At 36.4% G+C, this 21515-nt stretch overlaps 1 protein-coding gene across 1 annotated transcript in view; it reads right to left on the bottom strand.

The window, feature by feature from the left end:
• MAN2A1 (mannosidase alpha class 2A member 1) overlaps window positions 1–21515 on the bottom strand; it is a 170003-nt gene that overhangs the window by 9079 nt on the left and 139409 nt on the right. Inside the window, exons 17-20 of the mRNA XM_017527221.2 lie at window positions 18849–18982; window positions 15377–15518; window positions 12751–12884; window positions 4724–4918 (exon numbers count right to left, since the gene is read on the bottom strand). Coding sequence (XP_017382710.1) covers window positions 4724–4918; window positions 12751–12884; window positions 15377–15518; window positions 18849–18982 — 605 coding nt within the window. The remainder of the gene's footprint in view (window positions 1–4723; window positions 4919–12750; window positions 12885–15376; window positions 15519–18848; window positions 18983–21515) is intronic.

Raw genomic sequence — 21515 nt, forward strand, 5'->3', positions numbered from 1 at the left:
AAAAAAAAAAAAAAAAAAAAAAAAAAAGAAAAAAAAAAAAAAAAAAAAAAAAAAAAAAAAAAAGAGCTGAACTATGTATCACTTTTCTAAAGTGATTCCAGGTAGAATGGCTCCATGAAGCTGAGCTTAACCAGCTTCCTCTTTGTCCCTCTATTCCAGGCTGAACCTGCACCTCCTGCTTCAGAAGCCTGAAGCCTGACTCATGATTTGTCCTCCCAAGAGATCCTTCCAGCATCTTCTCTTCCCAATCTCCCTTCTTCTTAAATAATGGCCCTTTCCTGATGACAAGGCTTTTGCATTTAGTGTATGAGTGGTGCTCCTGTTCCCTCAGTTTCAAACCTTTACAGAAGCGTCTTTGTAGTATCTCAAGCTCTTCATAGCACAGGGAAAGGGGGTGATCAAGGAAAAGAGTTGAAAGGCCAGCAGAATAGGAAAGCTAACTGGTAAGTTTGTAATAGTGGCTGGAATGGGCAAAGCCACACAGCATGCTGTGAGGTAGGGCTTCAAGAGATGTTTGTTCCCCTCTTCATTCGATTACAAATGTATAGCACATAATCATTTTCCAAAAATTGACATAAAGTAGAAAAGAAACACGTCCGTCTAAAAGCAAGCTATGTTTATATAAAAACATAAACTCATCTACTAATATACAGCAATACCTGAAAACTTGGGACTTTTAGAAAAAAAAAGTTAGTAATTCTAAAAATGTCAACCACTACCCTCTGAGGCCTCACACAGCACTTGAGATTCAGAAGGCCTGGCTGCAGGTCTAATTCTGCCATTTACTGCTGGGTAATTTTATTTTTATCATTTAACTTAGTTCTAAATCTTACTTTCCTAATTTAGGATATGGAGATAATGCAACAATTTCAACAGAAGAATGTTAAAAAAATTACTGATTTCTAGGCTCTCCTCCCCAGCCCTATAGAATCGGAATCTCAGAGATCTGGAAATTTGTAAACGTCTCTATGTTTAAAATCTCCCATGTAATCTGGACAGTGAATCTGAGGGCCAGTAGTTGGAACTGGGGAACCCCCTCAGTGGGTTATCATACCTGCAGCCTGCAACTTGCCTCCCTCACTGTTCCTTGAATCTATAACCCCTTATCGCAAAAGTCAAGAAAACCAACTGAGGTTTAGAATTGAGAAACCTTTAGACAGCAGCCCAGGGGAGGGCCAAGCAAGGGCATTCTCTATCACGGTGCTGAAGGAATTGGTCAGGCAGGAAGACACATGTCCTTATCATGCTAAGGTGGTCTTCAGACACATTTCTCATGAAATACTATAGTGGTTAAGAAAAATGCTTACTTAAATACAGGCCAATGCAGACCTGAGGTCTTGCTTGAAACCTCTGTCTATTTTGACATTATTTCAAGGGGGAAAAAATGAGTTGCAATCTCCAAATGAACAGCCCATTATTGCACATTGGAGGCTTCTAGCACACAAAAACAGGAATCCAATCCAAAATGCTTAGGTCTGGCTTCCGCATTTATTCATTGAGTCACTTTGGTCTTTCTTTTAGTATAAGCATGGAATTACACTAGGCACTTTGTAAGTATAGCTTTCTTTGAATCAATACCCACAACAGTTCCCTTCAATGACTATCTTTCTGTTAACAGGTTAGGGCAATTCTTTAAAGAAGTGGTTGTGAATGGACCAATCCATCCTCTTGGATTACTAGCGGGCTTCTAAACAATTGTTATAAATATGTGCTGCTAAGAGTCAAAGGCTAACACAGAAACTGGCACCAATGGATATGATAATGCAAAACTGAGAAGTATTTAGTTCTGATTATGTACCAGCATGGTAGTTATCAATAGGAATTAACATTTCAGTTTTTACTCTTCTTGGTCAAATCTTTATGTTGTTAAGTTGCTCTCTATTCCCTCTGCTAAAACCCCAATCTGCACCCAGGTTGGAGTAAGTGTCACTAAGATAACAATGTATGTTTACAAAGTGCTTCGGTTTTCAAATGGCTTTCATAATAGGATTTCACCAGTTTTTAGCAAAAGACCTGACATAGGAATGTATGACATCAGCCTCATGTTATAAATGGTAGCTGAGTCAGCAGCCACTCCGGAAACAGGTAGGGAGGGTGGCCCACCTGTCCAAAGGCACGAAGTGCAGTGGGAAGCCAGGTGGCTGCAGTGAACACAGGCCAGACTACAGGGGGCCTAAATGCTCAGGGTCTGAACCAATTCAGTAAGCAATGAGGTTTTTTTAATCTGAAAAGTGATTAGATTCATATTACAAGAAAATAGTCAAAAGCAGGAAGGATGTAAAGAAGTCAGTTACCACTAAAAAAAGGTGACACGAAAAACAAGTTCCAGGCTTCACTTACAGAAGGTAAAACCCTGTACCCACTGACTCTAGTTAGCTCCAGCTGCTTCCAGAAAACAATCATATTTAAAACAACTACAGTGGAGGAGCCACCCAGAAGTGAGGCTAAGGGATGGTGACTGCCCATCCTCCCCATTAGCCTCTGGGTTCTTTGGGTCACTGATGTCCTCTACCATCTATGCCAGGTGGTGATAATCTGAAGCCCAGGGTCTTTGGTTCCCTCCATTCTATTCTTTACTTTTCTTTTAGCTCATGAATTAATGACACGACACCTCAGGGAGAAAAAAAAAAAAAAAAAAAAAAAAAAAAAAAAAAAAAAAAAAAAAAAAAAAAAAAAAAAAAAAAAAAAAAAAAAAAAAAAAAAAAAAACCACAGCAGAATCCTAGAAAAAACATCTACACAATTCACTGATTCAAAATAGTTTTTGAGATCCTACTATGTGCAGGCACTGTTCTTCACAGGGGATACAGCAATGAATAAAGGAGAAACACAGCTCTCCTGGAGCTTCCATTCTAGTCACGTATCTGTCTGGCCTCAGGGCCTTCACACTTGTTCTTTTCCTGGAGCAATCTACCCTCAGAAATCTGTAGGAAATCTCTTATTCTCTGACTTTCTTCAGATTTTTACTCCATTATCATCTCTGTGAGGCCCTCTCTACATACCTTAATCAAAATTGTGTCACCTCCTCTCAACAAACCTTCCTTTTTTACTCCTCCATAACACTTAACACCATCTAACTTATTACATATTTCTCTTATTTTTCTCCTCCCGTTAGATTTTAAGCTCCAGAAGGGCAGGGGCATTTGTCTGTTTTGTTTACGACTGTATCCCTAGTGTCCATGGCAGTAACTGGCATGTAGTGGGTATGAAATAAATGCTGCAAGTTCACTCACATGATTTTTAAAAGTCTTTCAACACACACACACACACACACACACGCGTGCGCGCGCACGCACACATGCACATATACCTATACAGGCCTCAAGCATTTGCTTGTATTCATTACTACAAGCCATATATGTTTGCCTGCATAGCTGAGCATCACATCCTTATCTCTGAAAGAAACCAAAATACTTCTTTCTCAAATAACAGGATTATTGAGCTGAAGAAGGAAAAAACACAGGGGCCGTTCTGTCTCTTCTTCAGCAATTTTACAAGAAGTCTTCATCTCTTCCTTTCTGCCTGTTCCTGCCTAAAGACAGGCCCCTTTACGAGGGCTGCTAATCAGCTCAGAAATAGCAGCGCCAGAGCATCTAGGGGCAGACTTCACTCTTCCCATAAATTTATCCTCCCACATTTTCTTGCCTTTTGGAAGCCTGAAGATGCTTTCTTCTTTTTTGTCTTGTCTCTAGAAGATTTATGGCTCTTTGTTAAAATATTATTTAAGCAAGGTCCCAAAACCACTGCCTTGGGAAAAAAATACTTTTGAACTGGGGCCTCTCCCAAGTGACGGGTACAGCATGTACAATGTAGTAGTGCTATTTGTCCTGTTTGACTTTTGTTTTCAACAGTGTCTCAACTAAAAATCTATAAAGGAAAGAAATATTTTTTCCTATATTTTAGACATAAAGTTGTAAATGTCTAATGTCCAAATTCTAGGCATTTATCCTTACTTTATTGCTTTAGTTCTTTGTTCTAAATTAAACATTTCTCGCCTCTTATATTGTCTTTAAACATGAGCATCCTCTTCTTTTCATACTTAGGCTGGCCATTTACCATATTTTCCACAGAATCCATAACCACTTATTATTTCCAGCTAAATCTATGTCAGTTTGCAATATCAAAACAGCTATGCAACACATAAGAACGATGTCAAATGTCTAATTCTTATTCTTTCCAAATGCAATCTTTTTGATGTTAAAAACAGGTATGTATATAATTGCTGTCTAACTGAATTAAACTTCATACCTAATAAAACTTCCTCATGCTTTTCCTCTAATATTTCATCTAAACAATTGGTTTTCTAACAGGAAACTGAGTTGCAGTGATTCTCAAGAGAAAGATACGAAAATACAAAGCTTCTGATACAGAAATAACTAAGTACTATTTCTCTAACTTCTGAGAGATACAGTCTAACAAGGACAAATGAATGAGAAAAGTCAGCAGTGCTAAGCTTAAGGCCCAGATTTCCTACCTACTATATTGATATTTCCTGACCTGCTCACCATACAGAACTTTTCTAAGAATCAAGTAAATTAGTATCAGGATATGCTCTAAAATATAGAGCAACAGTCAAATGAAAAAGCTTTTGGCTAATGGTGAAGCCCTCATTTAATAATTCCTCAAAGCACAGTAAAGCATACAGTATTTTTTTCATTTCCTTACCCCCTTAAAACAAGTACATAATAAACAGCAATTTTTTATAGGTATATTTTGAGACATACCTTTGACTGTATTGTTCTCAGATTAACCAGATGAATGTCACAAGGCAAAGATGACTGTAATGGAGAGAATTCACCTTGCATCTCAAGGGTAGGTGAGGAGAACTTATTTGCCATTGGAAAGACTGGATGGTTCATGAGAGAAGAAGTTATGTGGCTAAGGAGAGAAGGATAACTGACCGAATTCTTTTCTTCTTCCTATCAAGAAAAAACAAAAATGTTTAAGGTCTATATTTCCAGTTCCCATTACATTAACAGAATTATCCAAGAGGGTTTAAATATAAAAATATATTAATACTTTGGTTTTAGTATATTTTATAAATAAGTCTTAGAAAATACTCCATAAACTACCAAGATTAGTTGTAGGCAATACAAGAAAATAAACAGTGTATATCTAACTCATATGTTTAAAATATCTCTTTCATTGATTTAATACTAAAAACACCAAAAGATTTCCTACAAACACTTTAGGACAAGGCATACCTTTTTATGAAAATTCTCAATCTATCAGAAAACTATCAGAAGTACAAGGATTGGGCTGTACATAAATTATTTGTAGTGCATCATCAAATATTATCTCCCTTCTCAGGTTTCATCCATCACATTCTTGTGGTTTCATTTACACACCTTAACAAGACCACAATGGCAGGTACTGATTCCAAGCTATAGCCCATCCATGTTAACAAATGTTACCCAATGATAGAATTTTTAAAAAATAAAACTCCCAAAATAAATCCAGTTTTTAAATATAAATAACATAGGTGACACACCTAGATCATCTGTTTTCTTTCCACTTGGTAAATCATTGCCAATTGTTTCACTATTCTATTACAAAACTAGAAGTGTTAAATGTTACTGAATAGTTATCACACACTTACATAGTATATGATTATTCCATATAGTTTAAAATACTTTAGTCTTTGCTATGGTATATGGTTAAAGGCAACATTTCTTTCAAACATTAAATTATCTACTAATGTTGGTAGATTACATATGCTAAATGATACACAAAATTAATTAAATCAATGACTGAATAGAATCTTAACCAATAATGCCTAAGGAGTAAAAACAGACACAAATGACCAAGAAAATAATTTGTGCAGAAAGGTCCTTTGATCATCAGTTACATCTGAACCAAATTTAATTTTGTATCTTATTTTTTAAAATGACTACTGCATTGGTGTCTTCTGATTTTGCATCTTTTTTGTAACATAAAGCTCAAATAAAAGGTTTGGCTACTTATCTGTGTGAAAAGACAGGATTCATAGAGATATAGAGCTTAAAATTCAGAATGTCAGATTAGCATTGCACAGAAGGGTGCTAGCAAAAAGTGACTACCAGCGTGCCAGCAGCTAACATTAGATGTCATTACAATTCAGACCATGGAGAGAGAAAAAAAATTTTAAGACAGCAGAGGGACATTGCAATATTAAGACACTGACAAAAAATCAGGTCTGAAAGAATTGTAAAAAAAATGTATCTATTCTACATTTTTTAAAAGAAAGATTAAATAAAGCATATAAAATAATATTCTCCAACAATACTGAAATGTAATGCAGCTTGTAGAATAACATGAATAAAGAGGGAACAATTTCAACAAGATATTTTAAAGGTACTCCAAGATCAAAGGACTTCATAATCTAGGTCAGGATTGATGACAAAATCACTCATGAGTAATGAAACATAAAAAGATTCAAACAGAAAAGAAAACACCTCCTTCATCAAATCTGAGAAGTGTTAAGTCCACTCTAGGTCAAGAAACATTCAGAGAAAGCTCTGGCTTGGTTCTACACTCTTGGAGCAATTCCTCGCCACTCCAGTGAGCAGCGAGAACATTTCCTGATTGATCTTCTATACTTCAGAAGCAATAATGTGCATATATAACAATCCTCCAAACCAGGTTAGTTCTTCCTAACCATTGGTATTTCCCCAAAATTAACCACACAACAGAATGACTTGGGACATCTTTAATAGACATAGATTCTTGGGTCCTATTCCAAATCTACAAAATCTTGGGAGGTGGGGTCCTGAAAATACAAAGCTGAAAAGCCTCCCCAGGTGAATATCATGGAATCAGCCTCACACTGCTCCGTGATCCTGTGCTGGGAACTGCCACCCCAGACATCCAGCCTTACAAAGAAAACAGAGCTCCCTTTAGATTCAAAAGGTGAGCTGTACCTTTTAACTACCTTTGCATTAAAAAACAAGATTCAGTTTCAAAGACATTTTGATGGGAATCTTCTAAAAGGAAACAATGTCATGGATGTTAAGGACTTCAAGAATTTAAAAACTGTAGTTTATTGTTCTTAGCAAGATAAAAAAGTTTATAGAAGAGTTGTGGTTCACTACCCTAAGAGCATCATGAACAAATAACACTGCTGGAGGCTGGCCAGGTTGGAGTGGCGAACTCTAACCCAGGGCTCTGCCATTCATGTACTTTCTTATATTTACAGCAACAAGAGGCTCAACGATATCAACTGTTGAACCATCAACATTTACATTAATCTCTACAAAGGTAATCTTTTCAATGTAAGTCATATGATAAACTCAGAGTTTTAAAAATACATTTTCTAGAGGAAATTTTATGTGTTTAAGTTATAAATGAATTCCCCAGCCTTGTACTTAACTAATCTAGTACTATAAACCTTATTTAATTTCTCATTGGTTGGAAGGCTTCATTCACACTGTGTAAGTGTAGCTTTCTCTCTTCATTCACACTGTGTAAGTGTAGCTGCCTGACATTAAAGAGAGTTTCTAGCACCTTCTGATCCAAACCACACAAAGTGGAGATCTTCCTCACTGGGCTCCAGCCCTTATTCCACCAGTTGGAACTTCTTACCAGACTCCTTGCTGCCCTTTATTAAGCTCACTTTGAGTTACATCAAAGACTTCCATTTCATCTACATCAAATTCTGTTAAATTATGGTGAGATAGTAAGAGACATTTTTGATGTTACCTTTGTTTATTCGGTTTGACTTGAAATACGGTGGGAACTTAAATGTCTGTGGAAGTAAATCTATTAATTTAATAAGCAAATGTAATATAAATAGAGAAGAGCACTAGAGAGGACAGGTGGAGTAACAAGACAATGAGAAAGATGGAGAGAAAATGAATAATAATATATTGAATCATAAGATTTACAGGTAAATATCATGTAGCCCAGGATTGAAGACTATGGGGAAGGTTTGTAGATACACATTTTGGTAGGTCTGTATGGTATTAAAAAGTTTTTTTGCTTTTCGGCCAACCCTTTAACAAAAAATTCATACTAAAGAAGCAACCCAAAAAACCCAAAACACATTTTTTGTTTTTTACCCAAGAAACTGGAAATTTGTGTCACCCCAAGCAGGCATTCAGTCCCATGTGGAAATAATCAGCTGGAGCTGAGTTGTGGGTCTTAGTGGAATGTGTCCTCAACTTTACCATAGATCTTCTGGTCACCTAACTTAAGTATTTACCCTTAAACCTGGTTGACCTCCCTCATGCTGTCACTTTTCTAAACCATATAAGCATTTAAGAGTTTAATCTCATCTCTCCAAATTTCTTCTTATATTTAAAGGCAAAGCAACACAATTATAACACTTTAACACTTCCAGGGTTCCTAGCTCATGTCTCATTAACCAACCAGCAGGAAAGAAGTAAGGAGAAAAGGTCAAAGAAACAAATCCTAAATCTGTCAATGCCTGTTTTTAGTCCATTTTCTGTTGCTATAACAGAATACCACACACTGGATAATTTATCTATAAAGGAATTTTATTCAGCTCACAGTTCTGGAGGCTGGGAAGTCCAAGAGCATGGCACTGGCATCTGGTGAGGGCCTTCTTGCTACATTATCACATGGTGGAAAGGCAAGAGAGTGCACGCAAGAGAGTGCATGCAAGAGAGCTCATTTTTATAACAAAGCTCCTCCTGCAATAACTAACCCATTCCCATGATAATGGCATTAATCCATCCATGAGGGCAGATCCCCTATGACTCAAAAGCCTCCCAAAGTTCCCACTTGCAACACTACCACAATGGTAGCCAAGTTTCCAACACGTGAACTTTTGGGGAACACATTCAAACCCTAGCAATGCCAAAAGAGATGATTTCTATTTTCCATTTCTATTGGCCTTTGAGGATAATTAGCATAAATGATGGTCAACCTCATGCAGCCACAGTCCTCGTTGGACATCTCACACAATGAATATCATCTAAGTCCTTGTTTTTACTGACTCTCTGCAGAATTATTTGAGGACAGGACTCACTTCCACTTAGTCAGCTCGGGATTATTTCCATCAGGCTCTGTCATGCTCAGGACATCCCACTAAAATTTCTTCCTAATCAGGGAGTATCCCCCTACTTCACTTTTCTCCATCATTATTTTCGATACTAGAGTTTGAGTTGAAATTAAGAACACTTTCCAGAAAATTCGAGTTACATGGTATTAACTTTCCTCACTTAAGTGTCTTTTTAATTATTTTCACTAGACATTAAAATGTATTTTCTCTTCTCTAGTTCATTTCTTATTTAAAAGAAACCATTGATTGAAGCCCAGAATCTATACTTCAGTAACAGAAAATTTTAACCAACATAGGATTATAAAATAAAAACATTAATTACTATCCAAGGAGTTTTGAATGGGAATAAACAAATTATTTCACTTTTAAGTCAAAGCTTTAGATTTAATGTGAAAATTTTTATTGTTATAGTTAACAAAAGTTTTGTAGATTAGTGTCAATATAGAGTCATATAAGCCAGAAACACTTTCAAAAGGAGCAACAGACAGTAGCTGCCAGCCCTCAGACAATAATTTCCCTATGCAGTTTTAGTCCTTAAAACTAAGCTATATTGTCAGTAATTGATTTGAAACATGAGTCTCAAGAATAGCATGGCTCTTGACATCTAAAATGGATACTAATTCTTTTTCTAAAATATTCTAAATACTGGAAGAAGTTTTTGCTTTAATTAGCTGCTGCCATTTCATTCAATCAACTAGTATTTTATTAAAGAGTGTCTACCATATATACAATAAAGGAAGCGAGTCCCTGGAATCTAGTAGGGGGAATGGAATATGCATATGAAGACAAGGTAATAAGCAGAAATTGCAATAAATACAGTGGCAAAATGTGCCCTAACAGCTCATTCATCTACGCATTTGAATATTCATTCATATGACATATATTAGGTAAATCCTCTGCTAGGAACAATCCTAGAAGTGGAGAGAGGCACAATCCCACTCTCATGGAGATTATGGTCTAAAAGAGGTGAAAAGACAGGGATCAAATAATCACACACATGCATGAAGGTGAGATGCACAGTTTGGAGGCAGCACAGGGGAAAGGCTTTTAACCTGGTCCAGAAGCAGCTGATGAAGTAAATACTAATCTGAACTATCACCCAGAATTTCTAGGGCAAAGGATAATAGGCCATGTGCAAAAGTGCAGTGGGGAGGAGGAGATGGAAAATACTAGGGATGTGAAGGAAACCAGTGGGCCTAAAGCAGACACAGTAAGAGGCACACAGATGCCTAGGACATGCAGGGCCCATATCAAGAGGGGTTCTGGAGGCCATGGTAAGAATTTTGACATTTTTACTGACAGTAATGAGAAGATATCAGAGGATTCAGCAGGAAGCAATAAAGTTAGATTTGGCTTTGAAAAAAACAAAAAACATTCTGCCTTCTGGGTTAAGAACAGACATGGCAGAAAGGAGAACAGGGTGGATGTGTATAGGCTAGATCCAGGATATACAGGAAGTCAGTTTAGATTAGGGCGGTGGATATAAAGAAGATTATAAATTTGAAATATTCAGGCAATGAGATAGATAAGTGATGGCATTACTCTGTGAGAAAAGGCTGATGGGGATACGCATGTATCAGGAAGAACTCTTACGTGTCTGTCTTGGCATTGGATGGATGGTGGTGGCTGTTGACTGGGTGGAACACTGGAAATGGGCCAGGTTTGGGAGGGAGGAAAGACCATGAGTGTGTTGGATATGTTAAGCTTGAGGTGTCCTTATACAGAGAATATCAGGAAGCAGTTAGATAGATGCATCTGGAGTCAGAGGCAAGCCTAAGCTGAAGATATGTGTTAGTGGCTTCTACCTGTGTGCAGGATGCAAACAAAACCAGGGGAGTAGAAGAGATTGACAAGGGATAGCATAAAAAATAAGAAAAGGAGAAGGCCAGGGGCCATGCCGTCAGAACTCTAAGATTTAATGGCTCAGTTGAAAACTATTAGAGAGATAAAGAACTGCCAGAGAGGTATGAGGAAATCCAAGCTGCATGGCTCCATAGAAGCCCTGGCAAGGTAGTTAGTATTTTACAGAGTGACAATGGCCAGTGTCAAATACTGCTGAAAGGTAAAGTAAGATGATGACAGTCAACAGCCACTGGATCTAGTGACATCAGCAAGAGCTCTTTCAGAATATGATGGAGGCTAAAGCCAGACTGAAACAAACTGAGTGTGAGAAGGAAGTGATGAAATAAACTCATCTCATAAACTCTGGCTCAATTGGGTAGGAGAGAAAGGATAGTAGCTTAGAGGAAATGGAAATAACAGTCTGAAGGAAGGCTGTATTCCATTTCTATTTTTAACAGAAGAAAGAAAACAGTGTTCAAAGCTAGCAGAAAGAATCTCCCAGGGAAGTGTTGGATATGAGGAGCTAGGGAGAAACAGAGACAGAGAATGAAAAGTAAAAGGATGCTGAGGTGGGTAAAGGGAGTAAGTTCCAAGGACAAGTTGTAGGACCTGCCTAGTATGATGGAAGATAAAGTCTCTTTTTAATGTAACAGGAGGGAAGAAGGGAAGGATGGGAGTAGATATTAGGTAACTGGAACAGAGAGCCCTGTCTACTGGCTGTTCTCACTATAAAGTGGAAGGTGAGGTCACTGGCTGAAAAGAGTAGAAAGAACTTGCAATGGTCAGGGAAGAAAGAAAAATAGAGCAAAAAGAAAGAGCCCATGTTCACGGCTATCTAAGGAAGGTGATCAGTGCCTGACCATTCAACACAGAGTACTAGATTTTTGTTTTGAGGAATGAAAATCAAATGTGAAAAACCTACATGTAAATATATTTTCAACTGAAGAGTTTAAGACTAGAATAAGTACGCTAAGATTTCAAATAAATTTTACCAAACTTAATCTGCTAAGCATGGGACTAAGCTCTATTCTTTAACTTTTGTTTAGCTCAGTTTTTCAATTCTTATTTCTTTAAAAATAATTTCAGACCCAGCAATCCCATTACTGGGTATATACCCAAAGGATTATAAATCGTTCTACTATAAAGACACGTGCACAAGTATGTTCATTGTGGCTTTGTTTACAATAGCAAAGACCTGGAATCAACTCAAATGCCCATCATGATAGACTGGACAAAGAAAATGTGGCACATATATACCATAGAATATTATGCAGCCATAAAAAACGACGAGTTTGTGTCCTTCGTAGAGGCATGGATGAATCTAAAAACCATCATTCTCAGCAAAGTGACACAAGAACAGAAAACCAAATGCCACATGTTTTCACTCATAGGCGGTGACGAACAATGAGAACACTTGGGCACAGGGAAAGGAACAAGACTCACTGGGCTAGGTGGGGAGATGGAAGGGAGGGACAGCGGGGGATGGGGAGGATGTGGAAGGATAACACTGGGAGAAATGCCTGATGTAGGCAACGGTGGGGGGAGAATGTGGCATGTATGTACTTATGCAACAATCCTGCAGGATGTGCACATGTACCCCAGAGCCCAAAGTACAATAAAAAAATAAATTAATAATAATAATTTCAGGAAATTTTACCCAAACTAATTTCTTGTCATTAGTTTTTATCAACATAACAAGCAAACATAAAAAATAAAAAGATCTAAGTGCAAATCCTACATGATATTTATAACTGAAATTATCTTTCTGTGAATGTGGGCCACAACTCCTATAAAGAAATCTCAATATTGGAGATGATTTAAAAAATTTTTAAAGTGGAAAGTCATAATTTCAAGCTTTGGGAGACAAAGAACAACCAATATCAGATCATGCTAGTTATTTTTTCATACCATATTAACAGCACTTCTTTTTTCTAGTAGTATTCGAAATAGATTAGCTGTAATCTTGTTATCCTGGACACCTTGCTCAAGGCCACGATTATCATCTTGCATGAGTCTCCGATCCATGATAACTTCAATCTGACCTAATAAACAAACAAACAAACAAGCAAAACTGACCAGAGTTACTTACTACTGACATTCACTGAGGATCACTTAAGTAGAAGCCATGACGTCTTGCTCTAAATTTCCCCTCCAGTCAAGGAGGTAGATTTATACAACCCGTTACACCAGGGGCTTTCTCTTGATAATAGCTCAAAGTAGCTACTACAAATTCATAAAACAAGATAGTATTTCTGTGTTTCTTTATTAGTGTTTCACAATATCTGATAAAAAAAATTAAAAATGAGACAGGACAGAACAAAATTTAAATGAAACTTTTTTCCAAAAAATTAACCTTAAGGGGTAAATTAAGTTCTCCAAACTTTTAGTAGCACCATTTAGAATCAAAAAATGCTTATGAGGTTTATTAGGAAATGCACATCACACAGAGTGTAGTAAAATACACGAAAATGGGTAGGTCTAAAAAAGGTCTGCAAATAAAATTTAGGTTACTTGATATGAGGCAGGTCTCTGAGGAAGCCCTAGAATGTGGACACAACTATCAAATACTCCCTTGCTTCTCCGATACTGTGTTAGCGGCAACACCAGTGTCCTGCCTCTCTGGAGACATGGATGATTCTAGAAACCATTAAAAGGGGTCATACCTGGTCATACCTGGTTCCTTCATTTGCTATTCAATATTTCCGTATTTCCTCTAGTTTAAGTTGTCAGCTAATTATTACATTATGAGATTAAAAAGTAAAAAATGAAAAAAATACCCAAAACTAGAGTCATATACATATATACATTTAAGATAATACTCAAATAAGACTTAGAAAACTGAAGTTATATGCTTAAAATTACATGCATATTCATTCATATCCATTATTATATTAAATTATATTTTCGTACAAAAGGAAAATAGCTAACACGAAAGATTTTAACAATTACTACTTTTACATAGTCATACCAACTCTGTTTAGCCTCTTTCTTCTGAATTTACATTTCTAGTACCTAAAATTACCAGAGATAAATAGAAATCTCACTGATACTACCTTCATAATTTAGAAGACAACTGTCCAAGATTTAGTCCCCAGGTGTAGGGATTAAATGGGCTTACCAACCTCTTGGCAATTTCTAATTGTCTCCTGTCTCCAAATGTTGGTACATGTAACACGTGACTGGCACTTAGTGATCTCCTGGATTGCATTCAAATTGCTTTAATTAAAAAACTAAGATATTTGGTGGCTATACCAGAAACAGAGGAACTTCATTTCCTAGCCTGTCTTTATCAGGAAGTGAGACAATACTGCTTTGTTCATCACAGCTTGAGTCTTACAGCTTGTCTAGTTCTCTATTTAGAGCATAGCCTTGAGAATTTAAGACAGGGTTTAAAAATGGGTGGTTCAAGAGTCTTGTACATCCCAAAGATGTTTTATCTTTTGTCAACATAGTGTTTTTTAAAAAAATTATAACAATATTTTACAGATTGAACAACTTCATGTAAAATTCAAGACTTTTGGACTCTTCTTCAAAAACTGAATTTAGCAACACTGGGCCCCTAACTGTGCAGCAACAATGCTGCCCCACTGCACATCAGGAACATGCTCTTGAGTTTGCTCAAGTCTCCAACCCTCCCTACTGGATCCCTGTTGTGAAGCCATTCCTATTTTCATAACCGAATTCATGTCTTTATGGCATGAGTTTACATGATCTTATCTAATGAAGGCCACAAAGAAAAATGAGAAGTAGCAGATTTTTGTGTGTGTGTAAATTATAGAATGTATGTATATACCTCATGTAAAAAGTGGGTTTGTGTCAAAGGACACACCAGGCATTTGCACTTATTATCGACCTTGCTCCTTGAGACATTTATCTCTGCCAACACTGAGAATGTAAGAAAGACCAATGATAACATGTACAATAACCAATTAAACATATGTATTATAAAGGATCAAAGTCTGTCAATAGAAAGACTTTCAAAAATTAATCAATGTCTATTGTCTATTTTCTCTCACATTTTGAGCATCACTTTCTCTCTTTTGGAATCCTTAAAGCCGTACCTCTTTATCCCCATGTCTCTATCATTTCTACTCCCTTCCTTCTTTCAGGTGGTAGCAGAATAGAAAGACCATGATTCAGAGAAGGACTAAGTTTGAACCATGACTTCTCAACTTCGCAAACTTAGCTAACTTATCTAAACGTCTGAATCTGAGTTTCCACATCCATTAAATCATGATGATGACGGTGACCTCTGCAAAGAACACGCTATTAGAAGAAGCAAATTATCTTTAAAAAGCAATCTTGACATGTAGTTTTATGTCTCCTGTTCTTCATCTGAAGATTTAGGAGATTCATCATTTTATGTTGTTCTCACAAAACCCAAAATTAATTAATAGTCTGGTTGTAGAAAGAAAAAAGCTGAAAAGAAGACAGGGAGGTTTTAAGTGGAGATTATACCACATCTGACCAAAAGAAAAAGTATACACTTGGAATTGAAACCTTTCAGAGTGAAAAGAATTTAAGCAATACATACCACTATTCAAACTTGAAACCCCTGAAGACTGAGCAGAGAGCAGTGTCAAACGATATTTGGCATCCTGGATGTAGGCCATTGTGGTCATTGGATAGACATTTGCTTGAAGAGGCAATTTGCTCAGTGTCATTCTAGGTTGAATCTATAAAACAAAACAATTCTCTTCACAACAAGCAATATTTATATATGTTCTTTAAAAAAACTGAATACAGGCAATTTTTCTTCCCAAGAGAAAAAGAAGCTTCCTTTTTTGTTCAGTGGAAGAAACAATTGAAAAATTAAAACATTATTTAAAACAATATGAAGGAAAACCATAAGGATGTCAGAAAACAATTTTTAAGTGGAACAGGTAGAACTTGTCCAGATTTTTAAAACAGAGATTCTTATTTAAATTCAGCATAAAAATGCTTAAAAGTCTTCTAGCTCTCTAATATTTGCATAAAACAAATTATAAAGGTATTAAGTATTCATTTCTCATCTAAATCTAACATACTGCTTTTATAATGAATGCTAAGCATAATAGCTCTCTATCCCCTTTCAAGAAATATCTCTTATTATTCTTGGTTTTAATAAATACCACAGATCTCCCCACCAAATCTTCTAAGATATTACATTATAATCAAATGCATATTTATATTTAAAATCCACTCAGTACGTACTCTTTTTCATTAGTTTCAATGTAGATAGTCCCAAATTCCAATTCCTTGGAGACTAGTACCTGAACATTTGAAATATGACTATTTTTTGAGAGAGTCTGTCAGAAATCCCAAAGCTGGTCTGGGTCACAGTGACTGACTCTAAGCTCAGAACCCTGTTATCAGTGAATCTTAATGATGCCACATAAAAATGTCATTTCCTCATTTAAACTCATGAAAGTTGGACATAAAAGTGAAGAAAAGGTACAAAGTTAGCACAACAGTTAACATGTACTAAGTGCCCATTAACGAAAGGCACAGTCCTGAATATTTCACAAATCTGATCTTTAATCTTCCCAACAACCCTGAAATACATCCCTCAAATTACTTGTTGTACTAGGTTGAATAATGCCTCCCTCTCTCAAATTCCTGTCCACCCACAAACACCAATTGGGAATGTGATCTTATCTTGAAACAGAGCCTTTGCAGGAATAGATGAGGTCATTCTGGATTATGGTGGGCCCTAACCAATTTGTGGCATCTTTACAAGAAGAAGGACATTTGGACACAGACAGACAGACACAGAGACGTAGGGAGAACGTGGTATGATAAAAGAGGTAGAGACGGGAATGATGCATCCACAAACCAAGGAAAATCAAGCACGGGCAACCACTAAAAGCTGGGAAAAGGCAAGGAAGGATATTTCCCTATAGCCTTTGTCGGAAATATGGCCCTGCCAACACCTTGATGCTAAAAATCTAGTCTCCAGAACTGTGAAAGAATAAAGTTTTGTTGTTTTATATGATTCCTGTTTGTATGGCAGCCTTGGGAAGTTAATAAACCGATAAAGTAACAACTGTAAAATGTTTAAAGAAAAAAAAAGTAAAGCTACCTTAAAAGATTTACCTATTTCTAATTTCCAAACCCAATTAATTTGTTTAAGTAAACTTGTTTTAAAAATGTAAAACTACCACAATAGTGTTATTGCTACTCCTATGGCCCACCTGTGGGGCTAGACATCTAGTTCTGCCCAAGTACTACTATATACAAAGTTTAAAAAATGGCCAATTTTAAAAGCAGAGATATTATAGATTTAAAAGTAATATTTTCTTTTTTTAGTCAAATGTTCCATCCTTAAAAAGAAAATACACACTTTTAGTTATTCAGTTTTACTAAGTTTCTCGTTTATGTCTATACCCACAAATACAAATAACTGGTTTTGCATAATTTTAAGAAAAGACTTTCTTTTGTATGTAAAAAAAAATGAATCATAGTAAAGTTGACATTTTATTTGGAATCCAAATGGCTGTAGTAAAACTAACATGTTAATTCAGAATGTATGTTGCAATTTTTATGTTTTAGAAAAAGTTTAACTTTTGCAGGAAATCATAGAAGAGAAAACTATTAAAATCTTTTTCACCCACCCCCAGTTGAAAATCAAAGTAAAAGTGTTCATTGTAAAATTATTTCTACTCACAGTCAAAAATTTCTAAAACTCTTATTTTAAAAACATGCTTATGTTTTTAATGGTATTATTTCAAAGATATGTTGTCAAACACATACATTCAGAAAACAGAGACTTAGGTAACAATCAAAAGTGCTCTATTAAACTGGAGACTTGTCAGTCTGATAAGATTGTATGAATCAATTTCCTTAATATAATTTGAAACTCATGAAAATTTTGATTAAATACATACCTGCCCATTTCTAAATAGATAAACCTATGTATATGTATACATGTCTCTGTATAATTGTATATATACACACAAAGATAGGGAAAGAGTTTTCCTGAAATTTACAAGAGCCCATTATTAGATCATACATTAAATAATATATAAGGAATAAACTTAATAGGTATAGATCAGTTCCTTATTAGGGAAACTGATATAGTTAGGTTTTGTATCCCCACCCAAATCTCATCTTGAATTGTAATTCCCAGGTGTTGAGAGAGAGACCTGGTGGGAGGAGACTGGATCACAGGGGTGGTTTCCCCCACGCTGTTCTTGTGATAGTGAGGGAGAGCTCATGAGATCTGATGGTTATATAAATGGCAGTTTCCCTGGGCTTTTCTCTCTCTCACCTGTTGCCATGTGAGACTTGTCTGCTTCCCTTTGCACCATGAATACGTTTCCTGAGGCTACCCCAATCATACAGAACTGTGAGTCAATTAAACCTCTTTCCTTTATAAATTACCCAGTCTCAGGTATTTCTTTATAGTAGTGTGAGAATGGACCAATATAAAAACAGACCAGGTGCTCATGCCTGTAATCCCAGCACTTCGAAAGGCTGAGGTGGACAGATCACTTCCGTCCAGGAGTTCGAGACCTGGCTGGCCAATATAGTGAAACCCTGTCTCTACTAAAAAAAAACACAAATTAGCTGGATGTGGTGGTGTGTGCCTGTAGTCCCAGCTACTTGGGAAGCTGAGGCAGGAGAATTGCTTCAACCTGGGAGGCAGAGGCTACAAAAAAAAAAAAAAAAAGTATAATCCATCGATCCCTAATTAGGTTTCCTTTCTGGTAGATAAATTAATATATATATATATATATATTAGCATCAAGGTATTTAACATTCATAGTGGTCACCCAATCTACCCTTTGAACAAATAAATCCTTACAAAAAGATGTTCTAAAACAATGGTCTCCCAAATATTTAACTTTAGGTATTTGATTAAATATAGAACCTGTAATTGTCTGTCAAAAATCCGTTTTATTTTATAAATAATTTGAAACTTTAGATATTATTTTTCAAAGAATCCAAAATTAACTGGTCCATTATTACATATAAGAGTTATATACTAATACAACCATCACTTAAACATTTTCAAAGAAAATTACCTGGTATCCATTTAGGTCAGTATAAAATCTATTTTGACTTTTTATATCAGAAGAAATTTTCATTGCAATCTCACGGTTATATACTTTTCGGATGTCCACAATATTGGAAACTTCCACAGACTGTCCTTCTATTCCTAAATTTAAAAATATATATAGATAAACAGAAAAATATTACTTGCCTCACCTTTCTTAAATATAGTATACAGAACTCATTCCAAAGTTACATACATTTTCTTGTTTTCTGCTTCCTGTTTTAACATCTCTCATATAATAAATGGTATGACAATTTATCTTTTCTTTTTAAAAACTATCAAAAGGTGGACAGCATTTACTCAGAGGAGCATATTATTCACCTAAGGAATGAAGCAGCTGGGGTGAGAAAAATGTAGATGATATATAACATGTAAATGATTCTCTGAGTTCTAGAGTGGAAAGAGGACATGACATGAAAAAAGGGTAGTCCTGCTACAGGCGGGTCCACTTCTCATCTGCACCACCATTCCCCAACAGAGCCATTCTAGCCTGCTTTTTCACCATTCTCTCCTTACACACCAGAAATTACGAGCCAGTAAAGTTTATATTCTGTTGATTCAAGAGACAGTATATTATTGCTCAAAAAAGACAGGAGATCCAATGAGATGATTTGTGGCTAAAAGTCATATTAACATATTAGTATTTGTGGACTATAATCTGGAAAGCTCTCCACAAGTTAAATCAATTTTAACTTAACTTGAGTTTAGTATCTCTTAGGACCCCCTGTTATGAAATGACCCATTTTGTCCTTTGTTATACAAAGCAGAGAACAGCTTTAAAAAGTACCTAACATATCAAACATTCATTTGGATAAGCCTAAAGTGTTTACTAGTTTCTGTCACTCCACCTTAATTGTATCTTCAGGTCCTCAGTGAGGCCTTAGGTCAATTTCAAAGATAGAAAGAGAAATTAAGAGGAAATCCAACACACTCAATACAGATCAAGGGTGTTATGAGATAAAAAGAAATGAATTAATGGCATTCGCAGTGACCTGGATGATACTGGAGACTATTATTCTAAGTGAAGTAACGCAGGAATGGAAAACCAAACGTCTGTTCTCACCGATGTGTGGGAGCTAAGCTATGAGTATGCAAAGGCATAAGAATGATACAGTGGACTTTGGGGACTTGGGAGGAAAGGTTGGAGGTGGGTAAGGGATAAAAGACTACAAATAGGGTTCAGTTTATACTGCTCGGGTGATGGATGGACCAAAAACTCACAAATCACCACTAAAAACTTACTCATGTAACCAAATTCCACCTGTACCCCAATAACCTATGGAAAAAATTTTTTAAAAGAGTATGTGAGAGATATTACAGGATCTTCTAAAGACAGCAATTAGGAAAGTGGTCATAAGAAGATAGACTGGCACTATTCTATTTAATAAAGCTGAAGCTTCCTGAGGTTCAGAAAAGAAAGGTAAGGAAAAATAGGAAAGGAGTGAGGAAGACTTTTTCCTAGGAGCCAAGAAGAATCCCCAGAGCTTAACGGAAGGTGACAGCAAAGAATTAAAGAAAGGAAGTTTAACTCTGTGAGTTTTGTGGGAAATAATGTAAATGTAGGCTGCCTGGTTCTCAGGGCTGGCAGCTGTGGTCCTACTGAGCACAAGGCTGCTCCTTGGGATTCTAGCACCCTATACAGGTTACCAGTGTTCCCGATGTTCAGCTGGGGCATGGTACGCCATGGTAGGCAGTTTCCTTTCCATCACCCTTGGACCATACTGGATTGGTGCTTTTGGAAATAATGACTAATAAAACAGAGAAGGTTGCTGTAGAACTTGAAAACGTGTTGAAATGTACCAGGGAATCTGAGAGCCCTTCATCTCAGAAAAGGCAGAAGATGGACCTGCTGTTAAAGAAACAATGAGCAGGAGACGGCCTTATTGGAGGCTCTGCCATGTCCAAGGAAAAGAAGCTTATGGCAGGAGATGGTATTCCAATCAGCCAACTGGATTCTCAGCTTGATGACTTCACTGGTTTCAGCAAAGATGGGCTGATGCAAAAACCTGGTAGAAATACACCTGTAAAAGGAATCATTGCCAGCAACTTCTCTGGAGATGACCCAAAAGTCACAGAAACATTTCCTTTTCCAAAAAGCCAAGAAGAAATTAATGCTGATACAAAATGTCAAGTAGTAAAGGAAATTCGACACTTTGGATGAAATGTGAAAACTCCTGAAATTGCTTGAAGGAGTACAAGGACCTACAGAAGTCAAGAAATGATTTTTTGAATCCATTATCAAGGATAGCAGCAAGATTTAAGAGACAAGACTTAATTTTAGCACCTTGAGAAGAAACTGGAACAAATGATTTCTGGCTACTTGTTCAAGAAGGATCATCTCACCCCAAATGCATAATCTTGTTAATGACTGAGGAGAAAAAAGGATCAGATTGCTGGAGCAAGACATTGCTGAAGCCTCCTAGCATGTGTTAGTGAATAAAATGGCCTTCCAGAGGCCAAGACATTTCTGTTAAAAAAAAAAGAAAAAAAAAAAAAAAAAAAAAAAAAGTAAATGCAGTTAGTGCAAACACCATAGATTTATCTGAAAAGTACAGTGGAAATTATAAAATATAAATAACAATTTGGTGATGAATAACACTTAAATGGGCTGAAGCCTCTAGGAACAGAATTTTCA

The sequence above is a fragment of the Cebus imitator genome, unplaced genomic scaffold, assembly GCF_001604975.1.
Source record: "Cebus imitator isolate Cc_AM_T3 unplaced genomic scaffold, Cebus_imitator-1.0 Scaffold46, whole genome shotgun sequence".
Classification (NCBI taxonomy): domain Eukaryota; kingdom Metazoa; phylum Chordata; class Mammalia; order Primates; family Cebidae; genus Cebus; species Cebus imitator.